This window comes from Aethalodelphis obliquidens, unplaced genomic scaffold (genome assembly GCF_003676395.1).
Source record: "Aethalodelphis obliquidens isolate GAN/ISIS:26980383/991018 unplaced genomic scaffold, ASM367639v1 scaffold3, whole genome shotgun sequence".
Taxonomy (NCBI): Eukaryota; Metazoa; Chordata; class Mammalia; order Artiodactyla; family Delphinidae; genus Aethalodelphis; species Aethalodelphis obliquidens.
In genome coordinates this window covers 35,508,665-35,526,478 of record NW_020837947.1, presented here as the reverse complement: position 1 = coordinate 35,526,478, position 17,814 = coordinate 35,508,665, and the positions used below count along the sequence as shown (strand labels likewise).

Below are 17,814 nucleotides of genomic sequence, written 5' to 3'. Positions count from 1 at the left end.
GTAGTTCAATTATTTGGTAACTCTCTAGTCATCTATAACATTAGCTCAGTACAAAGCTAATTCATAACCTGTCTTTAAAATGTTTAAAATAGGGCTTCCCTGGTGGCGCTAGTGGTTGGGAGTCCGCCTGCCGATGCAGGGGACCCGGGTTCGTGCCCCGGACTGGGAGGATCTCACATGTCGCAGAGCGGTTGGGCCCGTGGGCCATGGCCGCTGGGCCTGCGCGTCCGGAACCATGTTTAAAATAGTATCAAAAGCATTATTTATGAATGTTGTGATAGTTTTTTGTTTTGTTTTGTTTTGTTTTTTGCAGTACGCGGGCCCCTCACTGTTGTGGCCTCTCGTTGTGGAGCACAGGTTCCGGACTGAGGAGCTGAATCATATTTAAATCCACTGCAGTTGCTTATGTCTGAACAGGTGTCTCAGAGTCCCAACTTGTTCAGTTTTGTTTCCTGAGAGCAGCCAGTGTTTTTTCCTCTCTTCTCTTCTTCCTGAATTATCTTCATGAAGACTGAAGATGCTGAGGACCCTTCTGGAATCTTGTGAAATAGAACTCCCTCAGGAATGCTTCACAATAGTGAAGTTTCCATAGTTCTTATATGACTTGTTACAATAAAACTTTACTCTCCAAACTGTTTAAAAACCCCTTGTTTTTTACTCATTGCAAAAATCTAGTCTTCCTATGTATGAAGAGAGCTTTTCTCCCTCTAATTGGTTCACACATCCCTATGGTTCTAAACCATAGGGACACCTAAACCCTTTTCAAATGATAGATGTTTAGTCAGATGTATGGGCAACTTTGACATTACACGTGACTTCTGCCACTGGGACCTGTTAACTCGCTAATTTTCTTTCTTCACTGACTGTGTCCTACTAGTCTCAACATTGTAGTGACCTGTTCTAACCAGAACTCCAAATTCTCCTTTCTAATTCCTGGTCCTTCCCAGGAACACCTCTGGTTTTTTAATAAGCAGCAGCCTATACCAGAGGCTCCAATGCTTACACAATAGTAATCTCACAAGAGGGGCCAGGTCTCTACGAGATCTGCCTTGGGGAGCTTTGCATCTGTCTAGAAGGCAGACTTTGAACCTCTCTGCCCCTTCCAGTACAGTTTTTTGAAAAAGCTGCAGATGCAAACTAGTATATATAGAATGGATAAACAGCAAGGTCCTACTTCATAGCACAGGGAACTATATTCAATATCCTGTAATAAACCATAATGGAAAAGAATATGAAAATGAATATATATATATATATATATATGTGTATAACTCAATCACTTTGCTGTACATCAGAAACTAACACAACACTGTAAATCAACTATACTTCAATAAGTATAGCTAAGTCCAGCTAAGTCAGTCCCCAAAGCCTGGAGTGGTTAGAGAAGGCTGCAGGGAAAAGACAGAAATTTCAGTTCAGTTTCGAAGACCTGGAATTTGAAGAGTTGTAGGGGAAGTTAAAAGTACATTCCAGGTGGAGGATCATTGGGAACTACACTGTCTCATCGCAACCTGCTCTTGAACACAACACATCTTCTCACACCAGCTCCTGGTACACCGGGACCTCAAACAGAACGCACCCGGCAGCAGAAGAAACCTCTCCCGGAACTGCGGGGCTCAAATCCCGCAAGCCGGGAACCTCCGGAGAGAACCGACTCTCCCCACTTCCGCTTCTGGCTCCTCAGGCTCTGCCTTAGCGGAAGCGGTCTGTAGGGGAAGAAAAGAGTGAGACACCCTCGGTGGCGCAGGCGCGCCGCGGGCTGATGCGATGGCGTTGCCGGGACCCGTGAACAGGTATCTTCTGCTCATGGCACAGGAACACCTGGAGTTCCGCCTGCCGGTAAGCGCCGCAGTGACCTCCACCTCTTTCTTCTGGAGAGGACGGCGGGGTGGAGATTGGTGTGCGAGCGGAGGCGACCCACGCAGTCCGAGCCCGCGGGCAGTGGGGGGTCTGTGCTTGTCGGGGAGATCACGCGTCCCCCCAGTCCCTCGGCCCCTGGGATTGGTCTGAGCTCTGCGGAGGGTGTGAGAGAGAAGTCCGAGACAGCCTCTCAGCCTTGCTAAGCATTTTCATTCATTCTTCAGCCCATGTGCCAGGTACCGGAGTCAGGCAGGTGAATATGACCGGTCCTCTCCCTCCTGGAGCTCTTCGTCTAGAGAATAGAGACAGCAGACAAAGTACTCAGGGTAGCGTTTTAAGTGTCGAATATGCGGGTCAGGTTTCGTGGGGGTTGGCGTAGTGGTGGTGATGGTGGGTGGTAGGGTTAGATGATGGAAAAGTTGGGGAAATTGTTTTATTTATTCATTCAAGAAACATTTTCAGAGTACCTGTAATCGAATATTCTGGACAATGGGGATATAATGATGACAAAGTTTCTGTCTTCAAGGAGTTTACTGTTTAGGCTAAGGGGTGAGCCGATGCATAAACGTAGCACTATGAAATAATGTTGGTAAGTGCAGTGATAGGTAGGGAAATAGCATATAGAAGGGAAATATGATCCACCTGAGGGGTGGGTGATGTTGGCCATTAAGATGGCTTCCAGGACGGCATGACACTTGAACTGTAACATAAAAGAAGAGTAGGAGTTAGCCAGGCCAAGGAGAGACATAAGCAAATTAGAATTACAAGCTATTCATTATTACCTGATTACCAAATATGTAGCAAAGAATGACAAGAAGAGAGCAGGAGAGGAGGGTAGGGTTCAGAAAATGCAAAGCCTTAAATACTCTGGATCTTAGAAGGGGACTTTATTGAAGAATTTTAAGGAAGTGACAGAATCAGATTTTTTTTTTTAAGAAATCACTTTGGCTGCAGTACGGAGGATGGAGTTGAGAGGAATAAGGAGGTAGGAGTTGAGTCTGTTGGAATAGTCTTGTTAATAAATTAAGAAGGCCTGAACTAGGGCAGGGGGTAAGAGGATGGAATAGACTGGGGATATATTTAGGTGATAAAATCATCAGGGCTTGATGATTGATTGAAGGTGGGGGCAAGAGGGACCAATCAGGGATGATTCCTGGGATGGATATAAGGGTGTTTCCACTTAAAATAGAGAGCACAGGCAGCTGTATGATTTAAATTTTGGTTATGCTGAATTGGTTATGCTTGTGTAACATCAAATGGAGATGACCAGGAGGCAGTGAATATGAGTATGCACAGACGTTGATAGAGCTGCATGTACTGGTAATTAATATTTGGGAGTCTTCTGCATATGAACTCTAGGAGAGAAAATGAAATTATTCAGAGAAAGCATAGCTTCAAAAGAGTGGTGGGCCAAATGCAGGTACTTGGAAGCATTGATATTAAGGGGAATTGGGAAAAGGAGGTCATGAAGAAGATAGGCAAGTGTCAGAATAGGAAGTATGTGAGACCATAAAAATCAAGAGGGTAAAGTTTTAGGATTTTGCTAGTGTGGTTGTGTAGTTTTAGGCGAAGAAGCCAGATGGCTTGGTTTAGTGGTCACTGGAAAATGAGGAAGGGGAGATAGACTGCTCTTAACATAGAAGGGAAAGTAAGGGATTGGTTAACAGTTTGAGGGGGCCCTAGAGTCAAGGGAGGATCCCTATCCATCTTGGAGAAATTTGCATGTTTGTAGGCTGAAGGGAAGGGGAAAATGGATATAAGGACACAGTGGGAGGTGTTGGCCTTTCAGTAGAAGGGGAGTGTGGGCAGAGGGGACTTAAGATGGGTGCGGGTAGTTGCCTGAGGACCTGTTTTCTGGGTAATGAATGAGTCAAGGTTATTTCTTGAAAGATGGGGGACCAAGCGATTGAATGGAGAAACTGAGAAAAATAGTAAAATCTGAAATAATCATTGAGAGCAAAGAGGGAGCTGATGAGCTACAGCAGTTGAGTAGAGAAGAACTCAGGTGTTAGAGCGAGGCTGAAAACGCAGCTGAGGGTGAAGAGCATGTATTTGTAATTGTGCCAAGATTCTGTGATTTTCTTCAGTTGTGTTCAACTCACTGGCCTTGGGAGTTTTGAAGGAAGATTGTGGCATTGATTCGGGACTAATGTGTTGCTGGGCAGGTGCGTTGAGAAATGAAAGCAAGTGTAGAGGCACAGAGGGATGGTTGATTGTGGTGGTTTGTGTGGGGGATGTGAGGGGAAGGAGGATGAACTAATGGGCACTGAGGCTAGAGAGGTGGGTAGGATCCAGATTTTGGAGTGTTGTGAAACCATTGGAAGGAATTTGGATTTTGTTTTAGATTTAATGGAGAGCCATTGACTCTTTTTTCTTTTTTTTCCTTTTTAAGCCAGAAAGTGACGAACATTTTTTCATTTTAAATCACTAAGTGACTAGCAATCATTTGTGTTTTAAAAAGATAGTTCTGGAGTACCAGAGAAAGGATACCACTTAGAGGATACTGGGGTGGAACTAGAGAGAAGCCAAGGACGGTGAGTGCCTATAGTCAGATAATGCAGGGAGAATGGAGTGGTTAAGCTGCAGTCTTAAAAATAGCATCCCTAGTATTTGCTGGTTTTACCTGTTTTTTCTTTCTTAAATTCTTCTTAGTATCTTTCCCTTGTGCCAGTTTAAACTTCCAAAAGCTCAGCCATCTTTTCTGTCTCCATTGTCCCAAGGCTGAAACTCTAGTCTGGCATTCAAGGCCTGCAGTTGCATGGTTTTCTCCTCTGTATCCGCCCACCCGCTCCTCCCACAAACAGTGCAGCCAAAATAGACTTCCCCATTATTCCCTGAATGATGATGCCCTCTTGTTTGGGTCTTTCCTATTCCACTCTTCGTTTTACTGATTTTATATCGTCAATATTCATTTAGATTTGCCCACATATTTGTTTATTTTAGGTTTATATTTTTCACTTGATTCTTTTTCAGATGTGCAATTTCCTTTTTTTTTAATCCTCTACCAAAATTCTTAATTTTGTCTTTCATCCCCTTCAATATAGAAAGCACAGTTATGTTAAAGTATGTACTTGAAAAAAGGGGTCCTATGGGTCTGTTTCTTTTATGTATTGTTTCTCTTGGTTCTTTTTCATGTGTGTGCTGGGTGTTTGTTAAATATATACCAGATATATTTGAAAATTTATTTGAAAAAATAAGTGAGAGCTAGGATGATGTAAATCCTCTTGAAGAATATAGGAGCATTAACACACTAGGATCACTTGAACTCGTTTTCAGCCATTAAGTTCTGTTTCTGTTCTGATTTGCACATACTGCTAGTGTGTGTAGCTTTTGGGGATGCCAGTCTAAACTGGGTGGATTATCAAACTTCCTTTCCTTCTCATTGTTGGCCCTATACTCTTTTTGTTCCTCTAGCTCCATTAAGCTGTCCAAAGGGCTGTCCGCCCTCACAGCTGCTTTTGGAATTGGTAAATGTCCCAGGGAGAGAGTGGCTGCACCTTGAGATTTCTGTCCTCTCCGGGATCTTGGTTTGGTAATTTTTGTAATCTCTTGATGCCTTCAAGCAGAAGTCAGGTTTTTTTTTTTAATTCTTTTCAGCAGGAGGCTTAATCTGAATCACCTAGTTTGCCATCATTGGAAGTGAAAGTCCTCTCTCTGTACAGATTCTCCCTGTGTTTCAGGGCTTAAGTGAGTTTTGTTTTTGTTTTTGTTTTTGTTTGTTTGTTTTTTTGCAGTACGCAGGCCTCTCACTGTTGTGGCCTCTCCCATTGCAGAGCACAGGCTCCGGACGCGCAGGCTCAGCGGCCATGGCTCACGGGCCTAGCCGCTCCACGGCATGTGGGATCTTCCCGGACCGGGGCACGAACCCGTGTCCCCTGCATCGGCAGGTGGACTCTCAACCACTGCGCCACCAGGGAAGCCCCTTAAATGAATTTCCATTGAAACTTTTCTTCTAAAACTGAAGTAATCTTTTCTTCCTTTGTACTCTGGTACAATACTTCTTTGCTTCTTTAAGGGCACTCACTGTTGTATACCTCACTTTTCAGTTACTGGATTAAATGTTAGTTCTAGTAGAGCTTAAGCTCCCTCGGGATAAATATATATTTATCTTTACATAGCTCAGTGCCTTGCATATATTAGTTGTTTAATAAATATTGAATTGAGTGAAATAGGATCTCTTCAGGGAAGGCAATCAAAAGGACAGTCTACACTTATGGACCCATCTACTGTATGAGAACTGCTAGGCAGGAAAGCTATAATGAGTAGCTGCCTTTATGATTTAAAATGAAAGACTGAGTGCAAGTGTGGTCTGGTTTTACCTCTGTGCAGTTAATCAGGGCCAGTTTTAGTTGGCAGCTGCCTTATTGTACTAAAAGTAAAGTTCAGACCCCTGGGTTTCATTGCTGGTTCTGAAGGAAACTAAATGGATGAAAGAGTGGCTAAAAGAACTGAAAAGCTCATGAATTAATGTATCAGGTATGCATCAGATCATGCCATATTTTTATATCCAATGTCTAATATAAATTCTTCTATTCCTGATATAAAAAGATTCTCAACTGGAAAGTGGGTTTGCCATATGATGAATAAAAATCTTGTGTTTTGATTTTTCCAAGTAGGTTGATATTGTATTTTAATATGTGTTTTGCTTTTAAATTTGAAACTTGGATTATCACATTTATTCTCACTTTAAATCATTGCTTAGATTTTAGGTAATGGTGCTAATTCTATGTTGTAAAATTTCCAATAATCCTCACTTTTTAAAAAAATCTCTTAGAACATTTGTGCTTTAACCTGTTGCTAATTTCTAACAATGTATTCCAAGAGCAGCACACTTTCCTGTTTTAAATGTAAAGCTGATTTCATAATATGGTTTAGTACAGAATGAACAATAATCATTCTAGTTCAAGAGACAATCTATAACTTCATTTTTTTCTTTTAAGTATTATAACTTTGTCAGTCTCACTTGATTTCTTGACTCACTGGGCTTCAAGGATAGTGTTGGTCATCATCAGCTTGATTCCTTTAATAACAGCCTACGTTCTTTGCTCCATTCTTTACAGACCTTACCTCGTGAGGTAGCTGATTCCTGTTTTATAGGTGGGGGAACTGAGGGTCAAAGGAGTTAAGCTTCTTGTAAAAAAAAAAAATCACACAGCTGCTATTTGGAAGAACTGAAGAACAAATTGTGGTCTGACTCTGAGGTCCAGTGATGCCTTCTATTCAAATTTGTGTCACCCATGTTGCAAAATGACTTTTGGACTACCTTCATTGATTTACTGATAGTCTATGCTAGTTCTTGGTCTGTCCATGTGATTCATCTGAGTTCAGCACCTTCTAATGCCAGGGATTAAGAAAATGATTTGTTGCATAGACAAAAGGGAAAACAGAGAAGGTACTAGTTGTTCAAACCTCCCATTCTTCTTGGTCTTGAGGTAGAGGACTTCATGGTCTGGGTGTACATTCTCTCATGGTGGCTGTGGCTCATGATGGGCGTGGTTTCGTCCCTTCCCCTAGTTGGAACGAAAGGGGATTGTAGGCACCCCTCAGTGGGGACACTTATCTCTCATTAGGTTTATTCCTCTATAAGACCTATACAGAGGAGTGGGATTCTACCTGCTTTATGTTATTTGGGGAGGCAAAATTTGTTAGTAGTATAAATCATAAAGTTTGTATAATATCCTGTGTTTATCAGTACATAGTGATTGCTTCATAGACTATATGTACTATCTGAACAGATTTCAAGTTTGCATACCTGATGTTTTAAAGTAGCTTTTGTATTCTCTTTCTAGTTCTGTAATTTTATCCAGAAAGGAGGTTAACGTACCATAACTTGTACATAATGAATCCACAGTGATGCTCCCTAGTTAATCACTTTTCTTTTTTTTAATTTAACATATATTTATTCATCTAATTAACTGGACAGGACAGCAGAGTTAATCTCTAAAGGGACTCCTGGCATTTGGTAAAATTCTATTATTCATCTTTTAGTCTTTTAATCATAAAATAATACATTACTAATGATTTTAGTTTCTAGAAAAAGAATGGTTCCAAATACAGCTTGTAAACAAATATAGTAAAAATAATTTTCTGTGCTAGTAATCAAAAAATTAAAATAACAAGTTAAAAGCACTATTTTTTAATCTACTTAATTAACAAAAACAGTACAACATCCAACTGAGCAGTAGTGAAGGCAAATTGATACTCTCACTTTATAATTTAAAACAGTCCTTTAAGAAAGTATTTTGGGAGTGGCTTCAAGATGGCGGAGCAGTAGACATGGAGATCACCTTCCTTCTCACAAATACATCAAAATTACATCTACATGTGGAACAACTCCTACAGAACACCTACTGAATGCTGGCAGAAGACCTCAGACTTCCCAAAAGGCAAGAAACTCCCCACATACCTGGGTAGAGCAAAAGAAAAAAGAAAAAACAGAGACAAAAGAATAGGAATGGGACCTGCCCCTCTGCGAGGGAGCTGTGAAGGAGGAAGAGTTTCCACACACTAGGAAGCCCCTTCACTGGCAGAGACAGGGGTGGTGAGGGAGAAACTTAGGAGCCACAGAAGAGAGTGCAGCAACAGGGGTGCGGAGGGCAAAGCGCAGAGATTCCCACACAGAGGGTTGGTGCTGACCAGCACTCACCAGCCCGAGAGGCTTGTCAGCTCACCCCCTGGGGCGGGTGGTGGCTGGGAGCTGAGGTTCAGGCTTTGGAGGTCAGACCCCAGGCAGAGGACTGGGGTTGGCTGCCTGAACACAGCCTGAAGGGGGCTAGTGTGCCACAGCTAGCTGGATGGGAATCTGGGAAAAAGTCTGGACCTGCCTAAGAGGCAAGAGACCATTGTTTTGGGGTGCACGAGGAGAAGGGATTCAGAGCACCGCCTAAACGAGCTCCAGAGACGGGCGCGAGCCATGGCTATCAGCGTGGACACCAGAGATGGGCATGAAATGCTAAGGCTGATGCTGCAGCCACCAAGAAGCCTGTATGCAAGCACAGGTCACTATCCACACCTCCCCTCCTAGGAGCCTGTGCAGCCCGCCACTGCCAGGATCCCATGATCCAGGGACAACTTCCCTGGGAGAACGCACGGTGTGCCTCAGGCTGGTGCAACGTCACGCTGGCCTCTGCCGCCGCAGGCTCACCCTGCATTCCTTACCCCTCCCTCCCTCCGGCCTGAGTGAGCCAGAGCCCCCGAATTAGCCGCTCCTTTAACCCCATCCTGTCTGGGCAGAGAACAGATGCCCTCAGGCGACCTACATGCAGAGATGGGCCAAATCTAAAGCTGAACCCCAGGAGCTGTGCGAACAAAGAAGAGAAAGGGAAATCTCTCCCAGCAGACTCAGGAGCAGCGGATTAAATCTCCACAATCAACTTGACGTACCCTGCATCTCTGGAATACCTGAATAGACAATGAATCATCCCAAAATTGAGGTGGTGGACTTTGGGAGCAACTGTAGACTTGGGGTTTGCTTTCTGCATCAATTTGTTTCTGGTTTTATGTTTATCTTAGTTTAGTATTAAAAGCTTATTATCATTGGTAGATTTGTTTACTGATTTGGTTGTTCTCTTCCTTTTTAAATTTTATATATATATATATTTTTTTCCTTTTTCTCTTTTTGTGAGTGTGTATGTGTGTGATTCTTTGTGTGATTTTGACTGTATAGCTGGGCTTTTGCCATTTGTCCTAGGGTTCTGACTTTTTTTTTTAACTGTAGTTTTTAGCACTTGTTATCATTGGTGGATTTGTTTTTTGGTTTGGTTGCTCTCTTCTTTCTTTCCTTCTTTTTTTTTTAATTTTTTATTTTTAATAGTTTTTTTCTATTTTAATAACTTTATTTTATTTTTTCCTTTTTTCTTTCTTTTTTTTTTTTCTCCCTTTTCTTCTGAGCCGTGTGGCTGACAGGGTCTTGGTGCTCCAGCCGGGTGTCAGTCCTAAGCCTCGGAGGTGGGAGAGCCGAGCTAAGGACATTGGACCACCAGAGACGTCCTGGCCCCACATAATATCAAACAGCAGAAGCTCTCCCAGAGATCACCATCTCAACGCTAAGACCCAGCTCCACTCAACGACCAGCAAGCTACAGTGCTGGACACCCTATGCCAAACAACTAGCAAGACAGGAACACAAACCCACCTGTAGCAGAGAGGCTGCCTAAAATCGTTATAAGTTCACAGACACTCCAAAACACACCACCGGATGTGGTCCTGCCCACGAGAAAGCCAAGATCCGGCCTCATCCACCAGAACACAGGCACCAGTTCTACACAACCCTCTGAACCAACCTGCATAACCAGGAAGCTTACACAACCCTCTGAACCAACCTTACCCACTGGGAGCAGACATTAAAAACAACGGGAACTACGAACCTGCAGATTGCGAAAAGGAGACCCCAAACACAGTAAGTTAAGCAAAATGAGAAGACACAGAAATACACAGCAGATGAAGGAGCAAGGTAAAAACCCATCAGACCAAACAAATGAAGAGGAAATAGGCAGTCTACCTGAAAAAGAATTCAGAGTAATAATAGTAAAGATGATCCAAAATCTTGGAAGTAGAATGGAGAAAATACAAGAAACGTTTAACAAGGACCTAGAGAACTAAAGAGCAAACAAACAGTCATGAACAACACAATAAATAAAATTAAAAATTCTCTAGAAGGAGTGAACAGTAGAATAACTGAGGCAGAAGAATGGGTAAGTGACCTGGAATATAAAATAGTGGAAATAACTACCACAGAGCAGAATAAAGAAAAAAGAAAAAAGAATTGAGGACAGTCTCAGAGACCTCTGAGACAACATTAAACGCACCAACATTCGAATTATAGGGCTTCCAGAAGAAGAAGAGAAAAAAAAAAGGGACTGAGGGGCTTCCCTGATGGCGCAGTGGTTGAGAGTCTGCCTGCCGAAGCAGGGGACACAGGTCCGTGCCCTGGTCTGGGAAGATCCCACGTGCCGTGGAGCGGCTGGGCCTGTGAGTCATGGCTGCTGGGCCTGCGCGTCCGGAGCCTGTGCTCCTCAACGGGTGAGGCCACAACAGTGAGAGGCCTGCGTACCACAAAAAAAAAAAAGGGACTGTGAAAGTATTTGAAGAGATTATACTTGAAAACTTCCCTAATATGGGTAAGGAAATAGTCAAGTCCAGGAAGCGCAGAGAGTCCCATACAGGATAAACCCAAGGAGAAACACGCCAAGACACATATTAATCAAACTATCAAAAATTAAGTACAAAGAAAAAATATTAAAAGCAGCAAGGGAAAAGCAACAATAAACATACAAGGGAATCCCCATAAGGTTAACAGCTAATCTCTCAGCAGAAACTCTGCAAGCCGCAAGGGAGTTGCAGGACATATTTAAAGTGATAAAAGGGAAAAACCTACAACCAAGATTACTCTACCCAGCAAGGATCTCATTCAGATTCAAGGTAGAAATTAAAACCTTTACAGACAAGCAAAAGCTAAGAAAATTCAGCACCACCAAACCAGCTTTACGACAAATGCTAAAGGAACTTCTCTAGGCCAGAAACACAACAGAAGGAAAAGACTTACAATAACAAACCCAAAACAATTAAGAAAATGGTAATAGAAACATAAATATCGATAACTACCTTAAGTGTAAATGGATTAGATGCTCCAACCAAAAGACATAGACTGGCTGAATGGTTACAAAAACAAGACCTGTACATATGCTGTCTACAAGAGACCCAATTCAGACCTAGGGACACATACAGACTGAAAGTGAGGGCATGGAAAAAGATATTCCATGGGAATGGAAATCAAAAGAAAGCTGGAGTAGCAATTCTCATATCAGACAAAATAGACTTTAAAGTAAAGAAGGTTACAAGAGACAAGGACATTACATAATGATCAAGGGATCAGTCCAAGAAGAAGATATAGCAATTGTAAATATTTATGCACTCAACATAGGGGCACCTCAATAGATAAGGCAAATGCTAACAGCCATAAAAGGGGAAATCGACAGTAACACAATAATAGTAGGGGACTTTAACACCCCACTTTCACCAATGGACAGATCACCCAAAATGAAAATAAATAAGGAGACACAAGCTTTAAATGATACATTAAACAAGATGGACTTAATTGATACTTATAGGACATTCCATCTAAAAAACAGCAGATAACACTTTCTTCTCAAGTGCTCATGGAACATTCTCCAGGATAGATCATATCTTGGGTCACAAATCAAGCCTTGGTAAATTTAAGAAAACTGAAATCATATCAAGTATCTTTTCTGGCCACAGTGCTATGAGACTAGGTATCAATTACAGGAAAAAATCTGTAAAAAATACTAACACGTGGAGGCTAAACAATACACTACTGTATAACCAAGAGATTACTGAAGAAATCAAAGAGGAAATAAAAAAATACCTAGAAACAAATGACAATGAGAACACGATGACCCAAAACCTATGGGAAGCAGCAAAAGCAGTTCTAAGAGGGAAGTTTACAGCAATACAGTCCTACCTCAAGTAACAAGAAACATCTCAAATAAACAACCTAACCTTACACCTAAAGCAATTAGAGAAAGAAGAACAAGAAAACCCCAAAGTTAGCAGAAGGAACGAAATCATAAATATCAGACCAGAAATAAATGAAAAAGAAATGAAGGAAACAATAGCAAAGATAATTGATCCTAAAAGCTTGTTCTTTGAGAAGATAAACAAAATTGATAAACCATTAGCCAGACTCATCTAGAAAAAAAGGGAGAAGACTCAACAGAATTAGAAATGAAAAAGGAGAAGTAACAACTGACACTGCAGAAATTCAAAGGAGCATGAGAGATTACTACAAGCAACTATATGCCAATAAAATGGACAACCTGGAAGAAATGGACAAATTATTAGAAAAACACAACCTTCTGAAATTGAACCAGGAAGAAATAGAAAATATAAACAGACCGATCCCAAGCACTGAAATTGAAACTGTGATTAAAAATCTTCCAACAAACAGAAGCCCAGGACCAGATGGATTCACCAGAATATTCTATCAAACATTTAGAGAAGAGCTAACACCTATCCTTCTCAAACTCTTCCAAAATATAGCAGAGGGAGGAACACTCCCAAACTCATTCTACGAGGCCACCGTCAACCTGATACCAAAACCAGACAGAGATGCCACAAGAAAAGAAAACTACTGGCCAATATCACTGATGAACATAGATGCAAAAATCCTCAACAAAAATACTAGCAAACAGAATCCAACAGCACATTAAAAGGATCATACACCATGATCAAATGGGGTTTATCCCAGGAATGCAAAGATTCTTCAATATATGCAAATCAATCAATGTGATACACCATATTAGCAAATTGAAGAATAAAAACCATATAATCATCTCAATAGATGTAGAAAAAGCTTTCGAGAAAATTCAACACCCATTTATGATAAAAACCCTCCAGAAAGTAGGCATAGAGGGAACTTATCTCAACATAATAAAGGCCATATATGACAAACCCACAGCCAACATCGTTCTCAATGGTGAAAAACTGAAATTATTTCCACTAAGAAAAGGAACAAGGCAAGGTTGCCCACTCTCACCACTATTATTATGCATAGTTTTGGAAGTTTTAGCCACAGCAGTCAGAGAAGAAAAAAAAATAAAAGAATCCAATTCGGAAAAGAAGAAGTAAAGCTGTCACTGTTTGCAGATGACATGATACTATACATAGAGAATCCTAAAGATGCTACCAGAAAACTACTAGAGCTAATCAATGAATTTGGTAAAGTAGTAGGATACAAAATTAATGCACAGAAATCTCTTGCATTCCTATACACTAATGGTGAAAAATCTGAAAGAGAAATTAAGGAAACATTCCCATTTACCATTGCAACAAAAAGAATAAAATACCTAGGAATAAACCTACCTAAGGAGGCAAAAGACCTGTATGCAGAAAACTATAAGACACTGATGAAAGAAATTAAAGATGATACAAACAGATGGAGAGATATACCATGTTTTTGGATTGGAAGAATCAGTATTGTGAAAATGACTCTACTACCCACAGCAATCTACAGATTCAATGCAATCCCTATCAAACTACCAAAGGCATTTTTCACAGAACTAGAACAAAAAATTTCACAACTTGTATGGAAACACAAAAGACCCCGAATAGCCAAGGCAATCTTGAGAAAGAAAAATGGAGCTGGAGGAATCAGGCTCCCTGACTTCAGACTATACTGCAAAGCTACAGTAATCCAGACAGTATGGTACTGGTACAGAAACAGAAATATAGATCAATGGAACAGGATAGAAAGCCCAGCGATAAACCCACACACATATGGTCATCTTATCTTTGATAAAGGAGGCAAGAATATACAATGGAGAAAAGACAGCCTCTTCAATAAGTGGTGCTGGGAAAACTGGAGAGCTACATGTAAAAGAATGAAATTAGAATGCTACCTGACAGCATACACAAAAATAAACTCAAAATGGATTAAAGACCTAAATGTAAGTCCAGACAGTATAAAACTCTTAGAGGATAACATAGGCAGAACTTCATGACATAGATCACAGGAAGATCCTTTTTGACCCACCTCCTAGAGAAATGGAAATTAAAACAAACATAAACAAATGGGACCTAATGAAACTTAAAAGCTTTTGCACAGCAAAGGAAACCATAAACAAGACAAGAAGACAACCCTCAGAATGGGAGAAAATATTTACAAACGAAGCAACTGACAAAGGATTAATCTCCAAAATATACCAGCAGCTCATGCAGCTCAATATCAGAAAAACAAACAACCCAATCCAAAAATGGGCAGAAGACCTAAATAGACATTTCTCCAAAGAAGATATACAGACTGCCAACAAACACATGAAAGGATGCTCAACATCACTAATCATTAGCGAAATGCAAGTCAAAACTACAATGAGGTATCACTCAACACCGGTCAGAATGGCCATCATCAAAAAATCTACAAACAGTAAATGCTGGAGAGGGTGTGGAGAAAAGGGAACCCTCTTGCACTGTTGGTGGGAATGTAAATTGATTCAGCCACTATGGAGAACAGTATGGAGGTTCCTTAGAAAACTAAAAATAGAACTACCATACAACCCAGCAATCCCACTACTGGGCATATACCCTGAGAAAACCATAATTCAAAACGAATCATGTACCACAATGTTCATTGCAGCTCTATTTACAATAGCCAGGAAATGGAAAAAACCTAAGTGTCCATCAACAGATGAATGGATAAAGAAGATGTGGCACATATATACAATGGAATATTACTCACCCATAAAAAGAAAGAAAATTGAGTTACTTGTTGTGACATGGATGGACCTAGAATCTCATAGAGAGTTAAGTAAGTCAGAAAGAGAAAAATACCGTATGCTAACACATATATATGGAAAATAAAAAGAAAAAAGTTCTGAAGAACCTAGGGGCAGGACAGGAATAAAGATGCAAACGTAGAGAATGGAAGTGAGGACACGGGGAGGGGGAGGGCTATGCTGGGACCAAGTGATAGAGTGGCATGGACATATATAGACCTCCAAATGTAAAATAGATAGCTAGTGGGAAGCAGCTGCATAGCACCGGGAGATCAGCTCTGTGCTTTGTGTCCACCTAGAGTGGTGGGATAGGGAGGGTGGGAGGGAGATGCAAGAAAGAGGGGATATGGGGATATATGTATATGTATAGCTGATTCACTTTGTTATACAGCAGAAACTAACACACCATTTTAAAGCAATTACACTCCAATAAAGATGTTAAAAAAAAAAGTATTTTGGCCACATATACTCTAAGAAGCCATAAAATTTTTCACGTCTCTGAGTATAGTAATGCTACTTTAAAGAAGCAATCTCAAATGGAAAAATCCATATATTTGTGAAAATAAGTATTTAGCTTTGTTTTAAACTGATAAAGTTGAAAACACCTAAATGTCCAACATAAAGTGTATTGTTTCCTACTGAAAAATTTGCAGTCCTGATGCCAAGGAAGAAAATGTTTATGATATTAATATTCAAAGGGAAAACACAGGGATCCTAAACATCATTACAAACATGTTATTTCTTTTCTGAACATCCTCAAATTATCTAATTTATTTGTATTGATCCATTGTCAGATTTACTAATCTATTGTTTTTGTAATCTGCTTTTTCCTTTTAAAACTCAGTGCATTTTCTCAAAGTTTTTTGACAACGCTTTTTTGTTTTTTTCTAAAATTTCTCCGAAATTACTTACCATGATTGTGACTGTAAAATTTTTTTAGAACCCAGAGTTGTAATTTGTCTGGTATTGACATTTAAACACCTTAAGTAGATAATCTGCTCTTTGTGTGTGTGTGTGTGTGTGTGTGTGTGTCTTTGTGTGTGTGTTATAGCTGCATCTTAATAGACTTTAAGTTCCCTGTGTTAAAATGTATTCTCTCTCTGATATTTTCAATATAGGAAATAAAGTCTCTGCTTTCACTTTTTGGAGGTCAGTTCACCAATAGTCAGGAAACTTATGGAAAGGTAAGTTGAATTTGTATTTTTCATTAGACCATATGTAGTATCCTTATAAATAGAACCTTGAATTTAAAGAGAAGAGCTCAAAATCTTAAATTTATATTTTTTTGGTTACCTGTGTCTGTTTTTAGGGGCAATTGAATAAAAAGGATATTTGGGAGAAATTTTGGTTTTGGAAAGTTAGATTTATTTCCAGTATTCACTTATTTTATTAGTTTTTAAATTGTAGTTCAACAGTTATACCATAATTTATATCTGTTGCTTCATTGGAAAAAGGGCTGTCTTCTATTGATGAGGTATAATTAGAGTTTAGAATTTAGCTGAATTTCAGGCTTATATTGGTACTCATTTTAAAATTTGTAATTGTGCATGTGTGAAATTGTGAGTTTATTTATATATTTTGTATTTGATGGTTTATCAGTGTATTAGAGGAGTTTGGAAAATAGAAAAAGAAAAAATCATTCATAATTCTTCTTCCTTGACGTGACTTATAATTTGGGGATACTGCCTTCTAGTCTTTTTTCATATACATTTTTTCCGCTCAGTGGTAATGCTACCAGTGAACTTCTGCATTTCTTTTTCATTTGATAGCATTAATGTAGGCACATATTTCTGCATAGCTTTCATTACTAACAGGGATGTGTAATATTTTCCATCGATTAGCTCTACCATGATTTATCTAATGATTTCATTTCATTCAGGTTGCTTTTAAATTTTTCCTAATAAAAATAATACTGAGATGACCATCTTTTTTCCTGTTTGGATTATTTTGAATTTTTCTGTAGGGTAGTGTGAATATTGGAATAAAGGCTGGGTGTGGCAGGGAGGACTTTTCACAAAAGATGAGAGAACTTAATTTGAAAGTCCCCTGGTGTTGGACTTGTACTCCTGAATGAATTTCACTTATTGAGGGAGGAGGGAAAGAGGGAGAGTGTGGATATAATTGGGTGAGGGTGTTAAACTGAGGTTAGGATCCTGCTACATTTTGCTGCATTCTGGCAAGTGGCTATCTGGGTGGAGCACAGAAGTGCCTATAATCTTGGGTATTAAAACCCACTGATGCACTTGGAACTTTTTTCCTTAGATAAAATAATAAAAATAAATGATAATTTAATAATATACTGTATAGTTTTCCATCATAGTTATTGCAGAGACAATAACTATGTTTCCCACCCCCTCGGGTGGCCACAACTACCTAGAAAAAAAGGGATCATTCAAAGAAATACATTACTTAGTAGTTAAAAATAAAATAGCTGTGTTATAAGAAATAATTAGCAACAATAAAAAATTCTGAAATTATATTTTGGGGTAAAATACTCATTAATTCTTGATCAAACTATATAAGAGCAAATACAAAATTAACCTGAAGTTTAAATATCCTTAAATTTGCTGATGTTTTCATTTATACAGTCATTTATAAAAGTGTTCTGATACTGTACTGTATTATCTTAACAGGTTACCTATTAAAATAATTCATTTATTTATTTT

General features: G+C 39.7%; 1 protein-coding gene across 8 annotated transcripts in view; it reads left to right on the top strand.

The window, feature by feature from the left end:
* The first annotated feature begins 1,727 nt into the window (after positions 1-1,727).
* Positions 1,728-17,814, top strand: part of TRMT11 (tRNA methyltransferase 11) — a 71,398-nt gene continuing 55,311 nt past the window's right edge. For 4 of the 8 annotated variants that reach the window (XR_003428720.1, XR_003428719.1, XM_027087045.1 and 1 more), the window contains exons 1-2: positions 1,728-1,839; positions 16,267-16,332. Coding sequence is in view for 3 of the 8 variants with exons in the window: in XM_027087045.1 (XP_026942846.1) it covers positions 1,768-1,839; positions 16,267-16,332 (138 nt within the window). In the remaining 5 variants the exon portion in view is untranslated. Of the gene's footprint in view, positions 1,840-15,161; positions 15,181-16,266; positions 16,333-17,814 lie in introns of those variants that run through there. The other 4 variants (XM_027087071.1, XM_027087061.1, XM_027087020.1 and 1 more) reach the window with 3 other exon arrangements.